The following is a 21,011-nucleotide window of genomic DNA, read 5'->3' as shown; positions in this document are numbered from 1 at the left end:
CACTACAATAAAAAAGAGGATATGCTGTTCAGGATACACAAATACGCAGATTCAATCATTGGACCAATAATGATTAAAGAGAAGTTTCTGTTGTGTGTGCTCATAACTAAAAATAGTGAAACAATCCATTACCTTCTTCCAGTGTGGAGTGTTAAGTGCATAAAAAATGGGATGGACTTGAGTTATTATACCTTGGTGAACAAACTTACACTGGCTCAACTCAAATTAAGCTAAACTCTATCCCTATTTAAAGATGCAACCACCCTTTCACAAATTGTGTTTCAGTCAGGTGAATAAAGGGATATGAAAGAAGCGATGGAACTAGTGAAAACAGGTCTCTAGAGATTATGATTTGCCAATCCACCTAACCTGCACATCTTTGGGTTGTGGGGGCGAGACCCATGCAAACATGGGGGAAGAATGCGCAAACACCACACGGACAGTGACCAGGGCCGGGATTGAACCCGGATCCTCAGCACTGTGAGGCACCGTGCCGCGGATGCTGGAATCTGAAACAAAAATAGAAAATACTGGACAGAATCTCAGCAGGTATGGCAACATCCGTGGAGAGAGAATGGAGTTAACGTTTAGAATCTGGATGACTAAAGCTCACAACAGAAATACCATGACAGCTTTCCTGAATCTAAGGATTCCATGTTGGTGGTGTGGTGTTCAGAATGGCTTCAGCTGGTTCAGCACCATTTGTGACTCCTCAAATACTGAAACAGTCAGTGCCCATATTCAACAAGACCTGATAAATCTTCAGGCCTGGGCTGATAAGTGGCAAGTAACATTTGCACCACACAACTGCCAGACAATGGCCATCTCCAACAGAGGACAATCTAACCATCTCTGCTTGACATTCGATGACATTACCATCGCTAAATCCCCAAGTATCAAAATCCTGGGGTTTACTATTGACCAGAAATTGACAAGCTATATAAATACAGTGGCTACAAGAGCAGGACAGAGGTTGGGAATTCTTTGGCGATTAATATACCTCCCAAAGCCTGTCCATCATCCACATGGCGCAAATCAGTGTGATGGAATGCTCTCCATCTGGCTGAATGAGTGCAACTCCAACAACACCCGCTTGACACCATGCAGGACAAACAGCTTGATTGATCCACACCTCATCCACCATCAACGCACAGTGGCAGCAGTATGTACAATCCATAAGATGCACTGCAGTAACTCACCAAGGCTCCTTCAATGGCACCTTCCAAACTGGAGACCTCTACCACCAAAAAGGACAAGGGCAGCAGATGGGAGTACTATCACCTGAAAGTTCCCCTCCAAGTCACATACCATCCTGACTTGGAACTATATCGCTCCTTCACTGTTGCTGGGTCAAAATCCTGGAACTCCCTTCCTAACATAACAGCATTGTAGGTGTTTCTACACATATGGACTGCAGTGGCTCAAGAATGCAGCTCACCACTACCTTCTCAAGGGCAATTGGGATGGGCAATAAATTGGTCTAGCCAGCAACATCCACATCCCATGAATCAATCAATAATAAATGGCATAGATAGGACAAAAATTATAATTCAACCCTAGGAATTCAACCAATTCAGATTCTCAATAAGATCAGGGAAATAATCCACATTCACTAGGATATTGTTCAAATTTACAAGCTGGAACAAAAATACATAGTGGAATTTGGGTATCCTCCCTGGCTTGAATGTATATCAAAAGATTTTTTAGGATCAATTTCCTCAGATTAGCATTCAGGCTTTTCAGTGAGAAACTTATGATGAAAATATTAACAGGAATCCTTAAATCTCAACTGAGAACTGTTTAATTGCTTTTGCTGTACCAATATTAAAATTTATTTAATCTGTATTCCTGAGGGGTTCGACAGTGCATTAACAAACTTTGAAGATTCTGGCAACTCGGTGACAAATTGAGTTTCAGATTTAACACCATTTTGGGTTATTTCATCCTAACTAATTTTTGCAGGGGTTCTGGTATAAGTACTCCATTTGTACCACCATAAGACTTTACACATATACAAGAGACCAGATGGCGTTACCTAACAGATGGCACTTGACAATGCAGCACTCTCATTACTGCACCGAAAAGCCAACCTAGATTTTGTGTTCAAATCGGGATATGAACCCACAACCTCTGACAGCATCAAGATGCTATCATTGAGCCAAATAATTATTTTGACTTAACCTCAACTTTCCTTATGCCATGTTGTCCCAGTTAGTGAGCTAACTTTGTGACCCTGTTTTTGTAAGGGCCACGAAGGAGCCAGCACGAGTTTTACGGATACAAAGTAATAACATTTATTTACTATAACATATATACATAACAGCAACAGTAACTTCCCTTGCTACATACTACTTCCTGCTGGTTCCTGAACTGGCCAGCTTTATTTATACTAGGAGTTTACTAGTGGTTTCCCCGCCCCCCCCCCCTCATTGGGGAAGCTCATACTCCCACAGGATTGTGGGATAGTCATTAGTCCCCAGCCAATGGTAAGTAGGCAGGTTATAACATCCCTCCCCCCCCAAAGTCCAAGGAATCCACCGAAGGCCCTGGCGAAGGAGGGCGTCGGACTCGTTTGGCCGCAGGCCGGACCCCATTTGCACGCGGCGCTGGATCAGGCCGAACCATTGACAGGACTGGCTCCGTCTGGGTCCACTCACGGATCTGTGATGCTGTGACAGGCAAGGTGTCCATAAAATTTAGGGTTGCAACCACCTCGCCGGTCGTGGGGGTCGACATGGGGCCGGTCGATAAAGGCAATTGGCTCAGTGCGTCGGCATTTGCTATCTGCGTACCTGGTTTGTGCTCCAGAGAATACTCGTATGCAGCAAGCAACAAAGCCCAGCGCTGGATCCGTGTAGAAGCAATGGGCGGTATTGGCTTATCCTCTCTGAAAAGTCCCAGCAGGGGCTTATGATCAGTCACGATAGTGAAATGGCGGCTGTACACGTACTGATAGAAGCGTTTCACCGCAAAAACCACTGCCAGGCCCTCCTTCTCGATCTGCGTGTACTTTTTCTCCGCTGCAGTCAATGTGCGGGAGGCGAAAGCTATCGGTCGTTCGGCCCCGTTCTCCATCTTGTGGGACAGGACGGCCCCAATACCATACGGGGATGCATCACATGTGACGAGCAAAGGCTTTCCAGGATCATAGTGGGTTAGTAACCCAGACGACGACAATTGTTGCTTTACCCGCCGGAAAGCGGTTTCTTGCGGCTGACCCCAAACTCAGGTGTGATTTTTCTTTAGCAGAAGGTGCAAAGGGGCCAGCGTAGTTGCCAGATTGGGGAGGAACTTCCCGTAATAGTTTACGAGACCGAGAAAAGAACGAAGATGCGAAGTGTCAGTCGGGGCGGGGGCATGTTGAATTTCACGCACCTTCTCTGCAACGGGGTGCAGACCTTCGCGTTCCACCCGATAACCTAGGTAGACTACTTCCTTTGGCTGAAATACGCACTTTGTGCGACGTAAACGGACTCCAGCCTCCGAAAGGCGTCTAAGGACAGCCTCCAGATTTTCCAAATGTTCCTGCTCCGACGTCCCTGTAATCAAAACGTCATCTAGGTAGACAGCCACACGTGGTAAACCTCTCAAAATGCCCTCCATAACACGTTGAAAAATTGCGCAGGCAGAGGATACTCCAAAGGGCAACCGTGTATATTCATACAGGCCCCGGTGTGTATTAATCGTTACATATGGTCGGGAGGCAGGGTCCAGCTCCAACTGCAGGTAGGCGTGAATCATATCTAATTTTGTGAATGAGAATCCACCTGCAAGTTTCGCATAGAGATCCTCTATGCGAGGCATTGGATATCGGTCGAGTCGGGAAACCGTATTCACTGTAAGTTTATAGTTGCCACACAAGTGAACTGTGGCAGCTGGCTTCATTACAGGTACAATTGGTGCTGCCCAGTCAGCAAAACGGACGGGCCTGATAATACCCAAACTCTCCAAATGAGTGAGCTCCCCTTCTACCTTCTCGAGCAAGGCGTAAGGCACTGGGCGCGCCCGGAAATAGCGCGGCGTGGCTCCTGGTTCAACTTGGATACGGGCTACGGCCCCTTTTATTTTCCCCAAACCAGGCTGGAATATATCTGGGTATCGTCCTAGCACCTCAGTCAACCCTTCAGAAACTGTTTGGAGGATGTGCTGCCATTGCAACCGCAAATGGCGCAACCAGTCCCGACCCAACAGGCTGGGCCCATGGCCGCGCACCACGATAAGTGGGAAACGCCCCTCCTGGCGACCATAGACAACAAGGGTCATTGTAGTTCCTGCAATGATCAGTGGTTCCCCCGTGTAGGTGGCCAACCTGGCCTGTGAGTCGGTTAGTGTAAGGGTCTGTATACCCTGCTTGATGCGATCGAATGTCCTCTGGGCGATCACGGAGACCGCTGCGCCAGTATCCAACTCCATCTCAAGCGGGTGGCCATTGACCCGTACTGTCACCTTAATGGGGGCCACACGGGGAGCTGCCACACAATGCAGCTGCAGGCAGTCGTCCTCTGTCTCCACGTCCTCAGGAGTAGTCGCCACAGGTTCATCCACATGGAAGGTACGGCCTCTGGGCTGGTCCCAGTTACGGCCGCTGGGCTGGTCTCAGTTTCGGTCGGAACGACGACGCCTCTGGCGCCCCCAGGACCGCCGTCCGCGATGGGGTCGGCGCCTACATGTCTGACACGGACATGGCTCCTCATCCATTGGCTCTGGAGAAGGCTCCCTTCGGGGAGGAATGTCCGACGGCCACTGGCGTCGGTCCGGACGTTGCCTCGCCCGAGGTGCCGCAGGAGTGCGGGGGGACGTTTTCGGACGGAAGGGGTTGCGCCCCAAGGCATGCACTTCCATTCCCTGTAGCTCCTGTACTCCTCGCTCTGCGCTCTCTCGGGCCAATACTATTTGAATGGCCTGTTGAAAAGTCAACATTGGCTCCGCTAACAACTTTCTCTGGGTGGCCGCATTGTTAATACCGCAAACCAAACGGTCGCATAACATTTCTGACAAGGTCTCACCATAGTCACAGTACTCCGCAATCCTGCGTAGCCTGGATAGAAAATCGGCAAGGGATTCTCCAGGGGTCCTCTCAGCGGTATTAAACTGGTAACGCTGGACTATCGTGGACGGGGTTGGGTTAAAATGTTGCCCCACTATATTCACAAGTTCATCAAACGTTTTGGTGTCCGGCGCAGCTGGGTACGTAAGGCTCCTAATCACCCCAAACGCATACGGGCCGCAGGCGGTGAGCAATATGACCACCTGGCGCTCGTTTTCGGTGATATTGTTTGCCCGGAAATAATAACGCATCCGTTGTGTGTACTGGTTCCAGCTTTCCAGCGCAGCATCAAAAACATCCAAACGTCCGTACAGAGGCATGGTATAATAGAAAACAACTTCCAACCTGTATCCAACAAAAATCCAGGGAGGTGGCTTCAGCAGTGTAGACAGCTATTCACTTTAACCTTCGTCGCCAGTTTTGTAAGGGCCACGAAGGAGCCAGCACGAGTTTTAAGGATACAAAGTAATAACATTTATTTACTATAACATATATACATAACAGTAGCAGCAACTTCCCTTGCCACATACTCCTTCCTACTGGTTCCTGAACTGGCCAGCTTTATTTATACTAGGAGTTTACTAGTGGTTTCTCCGTCCCCCTCATTGGGGAAGCTCATACTCCCACAGGATTGTGGGATAGTCATTAGTCCCCAGCCAATGGTAAGTAGGCAGGTTATAACACCTGTTGAAAAAGCACAACTGAATTTTCAGGGAAGAAAAATCATTGCACACTGTAACAATTAAAAATTTGAAATGGTGACATTATTTATAGGACCGGGGGCGGCACGGTAGCACAGTGGGTAGCACTGTTGCTTCAAAGCTCCAGGGTCCCAGGTTCGATTCCCGTCTTGGGTCACTGTCTGTGCAGAGTCTGCACGTTCTCCCCGTGTCTGCGTGGGCTTTCTCCGGTTTCCTCCCACAAGTCCCGAAGGGCGTGGAGCTCCATCACAAGCGTGTGAACAAACTGAAAACAACTTATAGAACCCAATCCGTCAATGAAAATTCACCCAACTAATTAGTCAGCATCCCTGTTGTGAAATATGAAAGTGCATTCTTTCAGTTAGGTAAACATGAGCAACATATGAACAAGGAGCAGGAGGAGGCCATTCAGCCCCTCGAGCCTGCTCTGCCATTCAATAAGATCATGGCTGATATCAAATCTTCATCCTGCCTACCCCCTCTTCCTTACCAAGAATCTATCCACCTCTGCCTTAAAAATATTCAACAAGTCTGCTTCCACCATCTTTTCATGGAGTTACAAAGACCCTCATCCTCAGTGAATTTTTTTGCCTCATCTCAGTTTTAAGTGGGCAAACCTTTACTTTTAAACAGTGACCCCCTCGTTCTAAATCCCTCAGGATCTTTTTTGTTTCAATCAAGTAAATCTCATTCGCAATGCAGAAAAATAGTCAGTTAATGCATGAACACTATATAAAGGGGTTACAACTACACTTGCATGAAATACCCTTTGCAATCAATCATGCCACAAGCATGTCCCAGAAAGGCCCTTTGAGAAAATGTTTTTGAAGCAGTTGATTTACCCATCTAACTAAACAGACTTGTAACTATGGTTCTCAAGACCATTATCTCATCTTAAAACGTCCCTGTTTCAATGTTGTTCAACCAACAGCGAGAGAAAGTAAAGTCTGAATGATTGATTCACTAGTTCCAGTTCCTCCCTTCAATATATCAGATGGTTATGATAGCGCTATCATCCAGCTCACCCAATTCGTTGTCACCTATATCCTTTAATTTCCAGTTGGACATGCTGACAAAATGATTTGTGGATTGAAACACTGCAGCTCAAAATGTTTATAATTGATACACACGAAGATCTGTCTTGCCACCCCCACCCAACAAAAGATAAATACTCCATCACCATCAGTTCTTTTTTAACATCCAGTTTCCAAATATGGGGAGGTGGTGGCGTATTGTTATTGTCACTGGACTAGTAATCCAGAGACTCAGGGTAACGCTCTGGGGAACCAAATTTGAATCCCACAATGGCAGATGGTGAAATTTGAATTGAATAAAAATCTGGAATTCAAAGTCTAATGATGACTATGAAACTGTTGTCAATTGTTGTAAAAACCCTTCTGGTTCACTAATGTCCTTTAGGGAAGGAAATCTGCCATCCTTACCTGGTCTGACCTACATGTGACTCACGATCCACAGCATGTGGTTGAATTTTAAAATGCCCCCTCAAGGGCAATTAGGGACAGGCAATAAATGCTAGCCCAGCCTGCGATGCCCACATCCCATGAAAGAGTAACAAAAAACAAAAAGTAGTTGTTATCTTTCAGAAAATGCTCTCGTGCTTCTTTTAATCTTTAATTTATCACAATTTTAACTTTCTAAGTCAGAGCAACATTCTCTTGTCCATGGAGCTTGTGTTACTCACAGATATGAAATTGCTCAGCTGTTTGACTTTCTGTTCCAATTGGTCTCGTTCCTGCTTTAGCTCCGCACTCCACTTCAATAATTTCTGTTTTTCCTCTTCTTTTGCTGAAGAAGAGAAAATAAAATTTGAGAATCTACAATAAAAAAAGGGCAAGACTCAAAAAAATTCACAAATGTAACTAATATTCAAGATCGTCTAGCAGCGGAAAAATGGGGCACAATATTTGAAGAGGAACTGTATTCATCTGAATGGACATATAATCCTAGAATTAAAAAAAATAATTAAGAGTACCCAATTGATTTTTTCCAATTAAGGGGCAATTTAGCGTGGCCAATCCACCTACCCTGCACATCTTTGGGTCGAAACCCACGCAAACACGGGGAGAATGTGCAAACGCCACACAGAATGTGACCCAGAGCCGGGATCGAACCTGGGACCTCGGTGGCATGAGGCAGCTGTGCTTACCACTGCCCCACCATGCTGCCCATAATCCTAAAATTTAACAGGATGCTGCACATTTGATGTCCCACAATGCTCTTCTATTTGTGTACTTGAGCTACTTGGTGGACTACACAGTAACACTTAAGTTCATACTACCAAAGCAGAGACGGTAGAAATGGAGGTAAGACTACACGAAATATCATGGAGAATCCTGCTGAGATTTTACCAACACATTAACTTCAAATGAAATGCAAACCATCATGGTCAGGAAATCTGAATGGTTTTATTTTTGCCATTAAAATCTATACATATTTTGTTGCAGTGCAAATTGCATTGCACCTCTGAAAGCCAACGTGATTTTCCTAAACAAGTGAGAACACTGTATTTGATTGTTTTAATAAAGTAACATGTGACCCAGACTGTGATGAGATGACGATTCAGTTTCCAAGCAGTGCCCTTTACAGGACCATCTGTTTCAATGAATATCCATGCAAAGATGCCCAAGGGAGAAAGGATCAATCTAATTCATAGCTGTTTTGATATATAATCAACAATGAGCCAATATTGCTTGAAGATAAACTCAAAGAATGGCAAGCACTTACCGGCTTTGTAGGCAATGTAAGAATGGACAATTGCTAGTGTCCCAGGCCATGGGATAGCTTCTTCCTTTTTCAGAATCTAAAAACAAAACGTTTTCAACAGTGATGGATAGAACATGCCACTTGCTTAAACTCTTTCCAGCAGATGTTAAGACTGCAAATAAAAACAATTTGCAACTGACTTGAGTGACAAGAAAAGACTTGCCTTTACGTAAAGGCTGGTCAATCCGTAAAGTACTGAAGTAAACTTATTCTTTGTAAATTTTCTTTCTCTTAGTATTAAGGCCTAATAGAAGACTGTTTGCATTTCAATGAAAGAAAATTAAATGTATTTAATCATTGTTTATCAACAGCACTGTCCAAATTGTGCCTGGGAATGCACATGACAAATGGATGACCATGGTAGAGAATAAACCGGTTAATCTTTGTGCTCGGTGGTGGTATCAGATATTCTCAGTCGAGGTGTAGCAGATTGAGATGCCAACAACACGCCTTAATTACAGCCACAAAAGATGCAATATTTCCTTTACTGCACACCCCCTATCCAAAGATCCATCTTCAGAAAGTTTGGCAATCTAGTGCCCCTAAGTTTTAAATTAAAGCTGGTTAAGGTGAGTAATAGATTTGAATCTGTCCAAACTGAATTTCACTCTGGATCTTTAACAGCTTCTTGACAGCATTCTCGATGTTCGAAACGTAAACATACAGTCTGAAATATTGCTACATTTTAAGTCAGGAATAATAAATTGATCATTGTAAATCCCCAATAACCAGAGAACAGCCAAAAATGGTAGTGTGTCTGGTTCATTACTGATTTTATTAACTTATTGTCCTGAATTATATCTATGTGTATACCCTGGAGTGTTGAGACACTATATGCATAATGAAAGAAAATTTAAAATAAAGTAAATCCCACCATGAAAAAATTACAAAAACAAAACCCTACAACTACTAGAGCTATATTAGACTAAATTAAGTCTAAGGCACTGTCTAAGCCCACACCTGCTCCTGACATTTGGGACAAATCCACATTCCTTTGGGAATGGCTTTTAATGGCGGGTCCAGGCACTCCAGGTGATACACACGAGAACAAGTGTCACACATCAGCAGCTGTCCACTACGTCGACACACAGAGCAGAAATCCTCATGGATGTCACCCTATCAAAAAACAAAGTTACATAATCATTTACATGGCTTAAGTTATAATTTTGGGTTTTAATTTTTGCTACAGTTATTATTTTAGTGGCTCCCAATATGGCAGACACAAGCCTAAATAAATACATGGCCCAGGCACTATGACATCTATAACACAAGGTTCTGAGGAGATCCAAATCTGGATCCCCATCAGCGCTGAATTTTCCACTCAAGCTTTTCTTAATCCAACCTCAACTATGGCCTAGGATGAAAGCAAAAGCAGACCTGGGTTGGGAAGGGCCTAACTGTACCACTCAAATGCAACACTTGGTAGATCAACCAAGGAGTGGCACTGACTGAATCTATGGAGATGCCAAAAGGCTGGACCGCAAATGAGACAGGTGGAACTCAAAGTTGTGGAATTTGAAATGTTCTTTCTTAATCATTTTCCTCTTCCTTTCAGGGTTATTACAGATTTAACTGCAACTTTATACAAATTATTTGAGAATAATAGCACAGCTAATTCTAGACCTAATTAAGGTTTTATTAATTACATCAATGGATATTATATGGACTCCTAATAAGATACCTTATACAACACAATGTTCTTTACTGTAACTTAAAAAATCTGAAGAACTAAATAATAAAATGAATGAGTAAATGAATAAATAAATACAAATAACAATTGTGATTAGGTTGCACGGTGGACAGGCAGTTGAAACAGATTGCGTTTCCCTCCAAATAAATCAATCAGTTTTCTCATCCACATTTTGCATTATATGCCATTCTAAATAGATCTTTAGATCTATTGCAGGTCTGTACCAACTTTGCCAAACAGTACTTTCCAGTCCAAGCTGCCTTTACTTTTGAATCCTAATCACCTTTGAAATAAAAATCTCTCTTCAGGTTCAGTGCTTAAAGAGAACCTGACACGTTTCAAACAAATATAAATGCACTCACAGACAAAGTTGTATTTTTTGTGATGTTTTCAATGTCGTTTGTCTCATCTTGTATCTTGTTGACAGGGCCCCTTTGTAAAGTAGCCCTTGTGGCTAAGTAGGGCAAACCCTAGTTAAAGATGTTTTAAAATAAAATAAAAATTAAAATAAAGCTGTAATTGTCCATTCGTGGTTTGCATCTAGATTTTTCTACGAATTGTTACTGGATTTAATTGTGGTGTTGTTCCAATAGCTTGCTAGTGCACCAATTACCTTCTATGTGCAACAAATATATTAATTCTCACACACAGCAAGCATGAATTCACATATATTTCCTGTTGTGCTTTGGGAAGAATCATTCAGTTCTCAATGAATAGACACTAAGTTCAAGGGGAGATTAAATACTCCAACTAAATGTTACTTGAAAGTTTGTTCCTGAAGAATGGACAAAATACCTCCTCTGACACTCAGTAACTTGCAATTATATAGCACTTTTAAATAAAAACATTCCAATAGAGGTCTCATTGGCATTGATTTAAAAAAAAAACTGTGACTAGGAGAGAGGAGGTTCATAGTTAAGATTTAAGTTGTGTAACTAGAAAATAAAAGCTTTAAGAATGTTCCCCCATAAATTCAACATCAACATTACTGTTTTTGCTACTTCCAGAACAAACTTTGTGCAAACAATGTACTCTTTCTTGGACCATATTGAGAGATTATTAAATATCAAATTCAAAGAACTTTGCAATTAAAATTTACTTGTAGTTCTGGGCATCAAAAAAATTATATAATATCAGAGAATTAATATCACAGAATTTGAAATCATTTATCGCTGACAAGAGTTTGTGTTTACATTATCTGCGTCCATCAACATTTCATATTAAACTTCAGAGGGAACATTGAATGATAAAGTCGGAGTCAAGTAAAGTTCATTCCTCTTGTACATTAACTCTCCCATCTTAGCATACAATTAGATCTTAAGAAACCCCAACATTTCTACCTCTACCAGCCTGCAGATTATTCCAAATATTTACTGAAGTATTCAAAACATACTGTTAGAGATAGAGTAACAGTAATGGAGTGCAATAGTGACAACGTATTATGGGTATGTGAGTGAAACAGAAAGGTACATGTGAATAAGGAGTTATTTTATAAATCAAATCATCACAATCATCAATTATTGCATTTTTTCAAATGATTTCAAAGCACATCTTTAAACAGCTGCATGACATGGTGATTAGAAAAGCAAATATTCTTCAAGTTTGCTTTTACAAATAAGCTAAGATTGTTCTACACTGGCAATGTGGAGGATTAAGCCCGTGTCTTACACAACAAACTCTCATTCTCAGTGGTTAATCAATTTTCCAGGTATTGTATGGCCTATTGATTCCTTGGGCATACCTTACAGAATATAGGAACAAGAGCATGGCTGATTTGTGACCTAATTACACATTTGCACCTTTACCCTATATCCCTTAATTATTTTGGATTAAAAAAATTATCAATCAACACTTTCAGTGGCAGCCATGGAATAGGTACTCGCACATTTGGCAGCTCCCGTTCGAGGCGGTCTTTTCGGTCCTTTTCCCCGTTTGTTGGGTGGATGTTTTGGTGGAAAACGATGTAGAGGTGGTGGAGGAAAGTAAAGCGCCACTGGTGGGGTCAGTGGATGAATCCGCGGACCAGAAGTGGGTCGAGAAGGAAGGAACTGTTGGAGCAAGAGATTCTTCATGCGCCACAGGTGAGGATTGCGGAGGGTGAAGGGTCGGCCCTACCAGCCCAATGGTCTACAGAGCAGCTGGTGGACTTCTTGAATGAGAAGTTTAGCCAGCAGAGGAGGGAAGCTCAGGAGGACCTGGCTAAGGTGGTAGAACTGCAAAAAAATGGAGATCGATCAGGTGGAGCAGTGGCTGGAGACCCAGAGCCAGGCGATCCAGAAAGTGGAGGCGGCGGTGGGGGAGCACGAGGAGCAGCGTCACTTTTTGGCGGCCGAGATTGGGATGTTGCGGGAGACCCAGAAGCAGCTAAAGGAGAAGGTGAAGGATCGGGAGAACCGCTCCCAGACACAAAATTTAAGAATTGTTGGGATGCCAGATGGTATCGAGGGAGCGGACACTGGCTCGTATATAGCCAAAATGCTGGAGCAGCTGATGGGGGAAGGGGCCTTTGTCAGGCCATTGGAGGTCAACCGGACATAGGGCGATGAGGAAGTCGCAGGCGAACAAGCCGCCGAGGGGGATGGCGGGGAGGCTCCATCGATTCCTGGACAAGGAGAAGATTTTGCAGTCAGCCAGACAGACGAGGAAGTGCACCAGGGAAGGCAATGAGCTCCGGGTGTACCAAGACCTGGGTAAGGAACTGGCTAAGAGAGCCGGGTTCAAACGAATCAAGGTTGCCCTCTTCAAGAAGGGGGTGAAGTTCAGGATGCTGTACCCGTCCCGCCTCTGGGTGAATTACAACCGCCATGAGCATTATTGTGGGGCACCAGAGGAAGCAATGGAGTTTTTGAGAGACAATGAACTGGCAGGAGGGGGAGGACATTGAACACTGGAGGAAGTGTGAGAAGATGTTGGTTCTCTCTGCCTCTTTGCTTTATTGATTTTGGGTTGTTGATCAGGGGAGAACCTCTCTTCTGACATGTTTTTTGGGGGATGCTTGGAGAACGTGGAGGGTGAGTGCAACTTTTTCGTATTCCATTTTTATTCACACTATGGAGGTGTGCGAGCAGGGGGGGAAATCAGTGGGGGTTAGGAGGTTTGGCACCTTGGCGGGGGCTGCCTGGCTAGCTTGGCAGGCCAGTTAACCAGCGCAATGGGGATGAGCAGGTGGTTAGTGTTACAGAAGGGGATGGGAGCGTTGTTTTGTTTAAGGGGGGGCTGATGACAAAGGTGAGACTGCTGTGGCGCAGTCAGAAAGGAGGTGGCGACGGTGGACATCCGAGGGTGGGCCTGGGGGGGTCACGTGACTTGGGCCGGAAGCTGGCACAAAAAGGGATATGGTTAATCAGCAGGGGAGGGGGGTCCCCTGATCAAGCTGGTCACATGAAATGTGAGAGGGCTGAATGGGCCAGTCAAACGGTCGTGTGTTCGTGCATGCGAGGAACTTGAAGGCAGACATGGCCTTTCTGCAAGAAACGCATTAGAATATCAGGGACAAGTCTAGGCTAAGGAAAGGGTGGGTAGCGCAAATCTTCTATTCAGGATTAGATTTAAGACACAGGAGGGTGGCAGTGCTGATCAAACAAGCGGGTAGCATTTGAGGTGGGAAATATAGTGGCAGTTTCAGGAGGAAGGTTCGTGACGGTGAGTGAGAAACTGGAGGGGATGCCAGTGGTCATGGCGAATGTTTATGCCCCAAGTTGATTATGGCGGGAGGAGGACTTTAACATGCTCATTGGGCCAGGTTTCGATAGGTCGAGTCCCCTGTCGGCGGGGGCGAAGGACCCAAAAGGGTTCATTCCCGCACCAATTTGCGGGAATCATAGATTTGCACCGGGGATGGGGGTCAAAGAACAAAGAAAAGTACAGCACAGGAACAGGCCCTTCGGCCCTCCCAGCCCGTGCCGCCCGACTAAACTACAATCTTCTACACTTCCTGGGTCCGTATCCCTCTATTCCCATCCTATTCATGTATTTGTCAAGATGCCCCTTAAATGCCACTATCGTCCCTGCTTCCACCACCTCCTCGCAGTGAGTTCCAGGCACCCACTACCCTCTGTGTAATAAAACTTGCCTCATACATCTATTCTAAACCTTGCCTTTCGCACCTTAAACCTATGCCCCCTAGTAATTGACCCCTCTTATCCACTCTGTTTATGCCCCTCATAATTTTGTAGACCTCTATCAGGTCACCTCTTAACCTCCGTCGTTCCAGTGAGAACAAACCGAGTTTATTCAACCGCTCCTCATAGCTAATGCCCTCCATACCAGGCAACATCCTGGTAAATATCTTCTGCACCCTATCTAAAGCCTCCACATCCTTCTGGTAGTGTGGCAACCAGAATTGAACACTAGATTCCAAGTATGGCCTAACTAAGGTTCTATACAGCTGCAACATGACTTGCCAATTCTTATACTCAATGCCCCGGCCAATGAAGGCAAGCATGCCATATGCCTTCTTGACTATGTTCTCCACCTGTGTTGTCCCTTTCAGTGACCTGTGGACCTGTACACCTCGATCTCTCTGACTGTCAATTCTCTTGAGGGTTCTACCATTCACTGTATATTCCCATCCTGCATTAGACCTTCCAAAATGCATTACCTCACATTTGTCCGGATTAAACTCCATCTGCCATCTCTCCGCCCAAGTCTCCAAACGATCTAAATCCTGCTGTATCCTGTGACAGTTCTCATCGCTATCCGCAATTCCACCAACCTTTGTGTCGTCTGCAAACTTACTAATCAGACCAGTTACATTTTCCTCCAAATCATTTATATATACTACGAACAGCAAAGGTCCCAGCACTGATCCCTGCGGAACACCACTAGTCACAGCCCTCCAATTAGAAAAGCACCCTTCCATTGCTACTCTCTGCCTTCTATGACCTAGCCAGTTCTGTATCCACCTTGCCAGCTCACCCCTGATCTCGTGTGTCTTCACCTTTTGTACCAGTCTACCATGAAAGACCTTGTCAAAGGCTTTACTGAAGTCCATATAGACAACATCCAGTGCCCTACCTGCATCAATTATCTTTGTGACCTCTTCGAAAAACTCTATCAAGTTAGTGAGACACGACCTCCCCTTCACAAAACCATGCTGCCTCTTCACTAATATGTCCATTTGCTTCCAAATGACAGTAGATCCTGTCTTGAAGAATTCTTTCCAGTAATTTCCCTACCACTGACGCAAGGCTCACTGGCCTGTAGTTCCCTGGATTATCCTTGCTACCCTTCTTAAACAAAGGAACAACATTGGCTATTCTCCAGTCCTCCGGGACATCACCTGAAGACAGTGAGGATCCAAAGATTTCTGTCAAGGCCTCAGCAATTTCCTCTCTAACCTCCTTCAGTATCCGGGGGTAGATCCCATCAGGCCCTGGGGACTTATCTACCTTAATATTTTTCAAGACCCGTAATACTTCTTGCACTCAGGGTCGAACCCAGGGTTTCGGGGTGCCAGTGGGCAGCAATCAAGCGGTTTTGAGACCTGTTTGTGGGGAGCAGCTTTTCAAGTTGAGGGATTGGGAGTAGTATAAGCTGCCCAATGGGAATGGGTTCCGGTACTTATAGGTGAGGGATTATGTGAGGAAGCAGGTGCCATCCTTTCCCGATCTGCTGCCCTGGGGCTACAGGATAAGGTGGTATCGAAAGCAGAGTGGGTGAGGGTAGGGTGTTGCAGATATACAAGGAGTAAATGGACTGCGATGGAACCCCAATAAGAGAAGTCAAACGGAAGTGGGAGGAAGAGTTGGGTGGGGGGGGGGGGGGGGGGGGGCGATGGAGGCTGGGTTGTAGGAGGAGGTTTTGAGGAGTGTGTACGCATCCTCGTCGTGTGCTACATTTAGCCTTATTCAATTCAAGGTAATGCATAGGGCGTATATGATGATGGCTAGCATGAGCACGTTCTTGGAGGTGGTGGAGGATAGGTGAGGGTGGTGTGTGGGGTGGCCCGCGAACCACGTCCATATGTTTTGGGCATGTCCGAAGTGGAAGGGGTTCTGGCAGGAGTTCGCAGACGTCTGAGGTGCTGAATGTGAAGGTGGCCCCGGGTCAGGAAGTGGTGATATTTGGCGTGTCGGATGACCCGGGTGTCCAGGGGGCAAGAAAGGTCGACGTCTTGGCCTTTGCCTCCCTGGTAGCCCACTGAAACCGGGGGTGTGGGTGAGCGACCTGGCGGAGTTCCCAAGGCTGGAAAAAATTAAGTTTGCCTCAAGAGGGTCAGTGGAGATGAAAGCCGTTTATCGATTTCAAGAAAAATTAAGGTATCAGCGGGGTATTTAAAAAAAAAGATCAATCTCCGATCAGTGTTGGGCCCACAACTGTTCACAATTTACATAGATGATTTGGAGTTGGGGACCAAGGGCAATGTGTCCAAGTTTGCAGACGACACTAAGATAAGTGGTAAAGCAAAAAGTGCAAAGGATACTGGAAGTCTGCAGAGGGATTTGGATAGGCTAAGTGAATGGGCTAGGGTCTGGCAGATGGAATACAATGTTGGCAAATGTGAGGTTATCCATTTTGGTAGGAATAACAGCAAAAGGGATTATTATTTAAATGATAAAATATTAAAACATGCTGCTGTGCAGAGAGACCTGGGTGTGCTAGTGCATGAGTCGCAAAAAGTTGGTTTTCAGGTGCAACAGGTGATTAAGAAGGCAAATGGAATTTTGTCCTTCATTGCTAGAGGGATGGAGTTTGAGACTAGGGAGGTTCTGCTGCAATTGTATAAGGTGTTAGTGAGGCCACACCTGGAGTATTGTGTTCAGTTTTGGTCTCCTTACTTGAGAAAGGATGTACTGGCACTGGAGGGTGTGCAGAGGTGATTCACTAGGTTAATCCCAGAGCTAAAGGGGTTGGATTACGAGGAGAGGTTGAGTAGACTGGGACTGTACTCGTTGGAATTTAGAAGGATGAGGGGGGATCTTATAGAAACAGATAAGATTATGAAGGGAATAGATAGGATAGATGTGGGCAGGTGGTTTCCACTGGCGGGTGAAAGCAGAACTAGGGGGCATAGCCTCAAAATAAGGGGAAGTAGATTTAGGACTGAGTTTAGGAGGAACTTCTTCACCCAAAGGGTTGTGAATCTATGGAATTCCTTGCCCAGTGAAGCAGTAGAGGCTCCTTCATTAAATGTTTTTAAGATAAAGATAGATAGTTTTTTGAAGAATAAAGGGATTAAGGGTTATGGTGTTCGGGCCGGAAAGTGAAGCTGAGTCCACAAAAGATCAGCCATGATCTCATTGAATGATGGAGCAGGCTCGAGGGGCCAGATGGCCTACTCCTGCTCCTAGTTCTTATGTTGCCTGGTCTGGAGGGTGTTAGCTATGTGGATAGGCTGAACAAACTCGGACTGTTTTCATTGGAACGACGGAGGTTGAGGGGTGACCGGATAGATGTCCACAAGATTATGAGGGGCATGGATAGAGTGGATGAGCAGGCACTCTTTCCCAGGATGGAGGGGTCAGTCACCAGGGGGCATAGCTTTAAGGTCTGTGGGGCAAAGTTTAGAGGAGATGTGCGTGGCAGGTTTTTTTTTTTTTTTTTTACATAGAGGGTGGTGAGTGTCTGGAATGCTTTGCCAGGGGAGGTTGTGGAAGCAGATACATTGATGGTGTTCAAAAGGCATCTCGATAAATAGATGGATAGGATGGGTATAGAGGGATATGGCACTAGGAAGTGTTGAGGGTTTTGGCCAAGGATAGTATCATGACCGGTACAGGCTTGGAGGGCTGAAGGGCCTGTTCCTGGCTGTATTGTTTTTTTTTTATACCATCCCAGGAATCAACCTAGTGAACCTGCTCTGACCTGCCTAATTCAAGTATATCCCCACTTAGAAAAGGAGACTGAAACTGTGTGAAGACCCTGGGCAGGATTCTCCAGTCTTGGTCCCTGAAATCACGTTCTGTGATTGGCTGGAGAATCCCTGTTTGCGCCAAAATCCCTCTCCAAAACAGCATATTCGCAGAGTACGCCGCATGCTGTATGGAAGGCCTCAGGACGTCGCCCGATGCTCTGCCCCCGATGGGCCGACTTCCCGATGGCGTGAGTTACTCATGCTATGTATTTTCGTGAACCCGGCGTGGCGGCTGCGGACTGAGTCCAGTCGGGTGGGAGCCGTTCCGCAGGCAGGGGGGCTTTGGCGGAGGCATTTGTGGGGGCTGGCGAGCCTGGCCAAAGGCAGTTTTTGGCAGTCAGAGTCCACGCGCAGACAGCGCCATGTTGCACAATGCGGCCACTACAGGCTGCCGCTGTGCGCGGCCACGGACCCAGCAATTCTCCGGCCGTATCTGCAGCTAAAGCTGGGGGCTTTACGCTGCATGCCTGCTAGCCCCCCACCAGACAGAGGATCGGTACAGCTTCTGTGCCTTTTTTTGGGCGTAAAACGCCATTGTTCCCACGCCTGCGTCAGCATTGAAGTCTTTAAATTGGAGAATCCAGCCCCCAAGGTCTGGTCTCACCAGTCCCATGTACGATTGTTGCAAGACCTCTCCATTTTTATCATCTATCCCCTTGCTTTGCCTGCATGTTAACTTTGTGAGATTCATATTGTTATGGGCCAGGGTTTAGAGAACCCCAAAGTGTACCATGGAGTTCACCTGACCCACAACCTTTAATAGATTGTGGCATGGGGAGCACACGGCCCACTCTACAGGTGTGGTACAGCAGAAATGGAAAAGTATTTTTTAAAGCAAAACAATGTTTATTCTATGAACTCAAGTTAACCTTTTTAAAACGTAGTGAACATCTTGGCAACCAGCAATTCAAATACAACCCCTAAAGAATACAGCACTAAGTAATCCTTAATAACTTCCCAAACAACATCCAGAAGACAAAAGAAACACCTTTTAACAGAAGCACATTAGGTTTACATTCACTACTGAGAACATTTATAATTCTGAATTCACCAAATGATCAAGAGATAGTCTTTTCATGGCAGAGACAACAGCAGTACACCTGCTTTGTCTGGCTTCAGCTCCAACACTGAAAACAAAACTAAAACACACCCTGCAGCAAACAGCCTAAACAAAAGTAAAAAGCTGACAGACAGCCCAGCTCCACCCACACTCTGACATCACTGATAAACACCCATTTCTCAAAGGTACATTTCTTAAATGCCCATTTCTTAAAGGTACTCTCACATGACAATATCAGGACCCCTAGATCTTGCTGTACCGCAGCATTCTGTAATCTCTCTCCATTTAAATAATATTCTGCTTTTCTATTCTTCCTACCAAAGTAGATAACCTGATTTTCACTCATTATGATCCAGCTGCCAAATTTTTGCCTACTCACTTAATCTATCCATATTCATCTGGAGTCCCTTGGTGCTGAAGTTTTGCCTTAGGTTCATGAAAAAATGCATGCCTGCCTCAGATCTCAGTTTGTGCCTTATTTTTGTATCTTGAGAGGCAAGGACAGGTTCCAGGTTTGGTTTCCAAGACATGATTGGGAGCGGGCTCTTCCCATTCTCTGTCCAATAAAAGAGCAGTTAATGTCAATGTCCAAGACCTGCCAGTGCAAAACCCCCGAGAGGCCACTGGGGATGGACTGTGACCATTGCATTGCAAATAATATTGAGTTAGATGCTGGATGTAACATTGTTGTCCTGTGTGAACTGGCCTATTGACTGCAAGCCCTTAGTGAAACTAATAGCTACTGCTGGTTCCACAGTTTTAAGCCACTTTTGCCACTCTATCCTTTGCTGCACCAGTCTTTTGCTGCTCTCCCCTGAAAGTCACTGATTTCATCGAACAGCTTACACAGTTCTGCAAGTCACCACAGCATCTCAGTTCACCTTCTGCACTCCTCACTCCAAACCTTTATTAGCAATAATCTTTACTGTGGGTGGCACGGTGGCGCAGTGGTTAACACTGCTGCCTTGCACTTCCGGGTGCGACTATGCAGAGCTAGGTCGCATATTCGGTAGCTCCCGCTTGGAACGGACTTTTGGGCTCTTTTACAGGGCCCCCACGGCATTTGTTTGACATTTCCCGGTGTGGGAAGAAGACTGCAGCATTCCCCTGACAGTGTCCCCCAGGAATGTTATGTCTTTTGGCTACCAGACCCGGCAGAAAGAGTAAAAGATTTGGCGCAGCAATAGACAAAGGCCTCTTCCCGTATGCATGCGGGGGAAGGGCAAGCTTAAAGCTGCAATCTGACTTGACTCTATCAAAGGTGAATTCTAGCAGCAGAGGGAACAACTGTGAAAAGATCTACCAAGGCCATTGAAGAAGCAGGGACGAGGCTTCCGGTGGCTGCTATGGAGGAGTAGGTCGCGCATTCGGCAGCTCCCGTCTGGGACTGACTCTCAGACCTTTTTCAGGAGTTTCCATAGACTTTTTGGGGCAGACTGGTGAAGCGAACACTGCCAAAAGGATTCCCTCTCGACTTCCGGTTGCGGCTATGCGGAGCTAAGCCGCACGATTCGGCAGCTCCCGCTACCACAGACTTTCGGGCTATTTAGAGGAGCCCCAACGGAACTTTTTTTTGACGCAGCCCGTGGGGAAGGGAAGAGAGAGGTCCCCCTCCAACTTCTATGAAACGGACCAGAAGTGTAACGGCCAAAGGAGCGGCACTGGAGCAACGGGAGAAGCGAGGGAAAGAAAACAAAATGGCGGCGGCCAGGGACAAAGGGGAGCTGCAGGAGTTCATCAAGCGCTGCTTCGAGGAGCAGCGCGAGGAGATGCGCAAGGAGATGTTGGCGCCTATGCTTTCGGCAATTGAAGGACCCGGGATCACCCAGAAGGCCCACGAAGCTAAGATCCAGGAGGTACAGAAAAGAGTCAGA

At 45.6% G+C, this 21,011-nt stretch overlaps 1 protein-coding gene across 6 annotated transcripts in view; it reads right to left on the bottom strand.

Annotated features, from left to right (window-relative positions):
* The window catches only part of LOC140430984 (PHD finger protein 21A-like), a 594,207-nt gene that overhangs the window by 34,108 nt on the left and 539,088 nt on the right, over positions 1-21,011 (bottom strand). For 4 of the 6 annotated variants that reach the window (XM_072518844.1, XM_072518843.1, XM_072518848.1 and 1 more), the window contains 4 exons: positions 10,585-10,692; positions 9,493-9,648; positions 8,494-8,569; positions 7,451-7,554 (listed from right to left, as the gene is read on the bottom strand). In XM_072518844.1, coding sequence (XP_072374945.1) covers positions 7,451-7,554; positions 8,494-8,569; positions 9,493-9,648; positions 10,585-10,692 — 444 coding nt within the window. The remainder of the gene's footprint in view (positions 1-7,450; positions 7,555-8,493; positions 8,570-9,492; positions 9,649-10,584; positions 10,693-21,011) is intronic. The other 2 variants (XM_072518847.1, XM_072518845.1) reach the window with 1 other exon arrangement.

Source organism: Scyliorhinus torazame, chromosome 10 (assembly GCF_047496885.1).
Source record: "Scyliorhinus torazame isolate Kashiwa2021f chromosome 10, sScyTor2.1, whole genome shotgun sequence".
Classification (NCBI taxonomy): domain Eukaryota; kingdom Metazoa; phylum Chordata; class Chondrichthyes; order Carcharhiniformes; family Scyliorhinidae; genus Scyliorhinus; species Scyliorhinus torazame.
The sequence above is the reverse complement of the archived record's forward strand: the minus strand, read 5'-3'. Positions and strand labels throughout refer to the sequence as shown.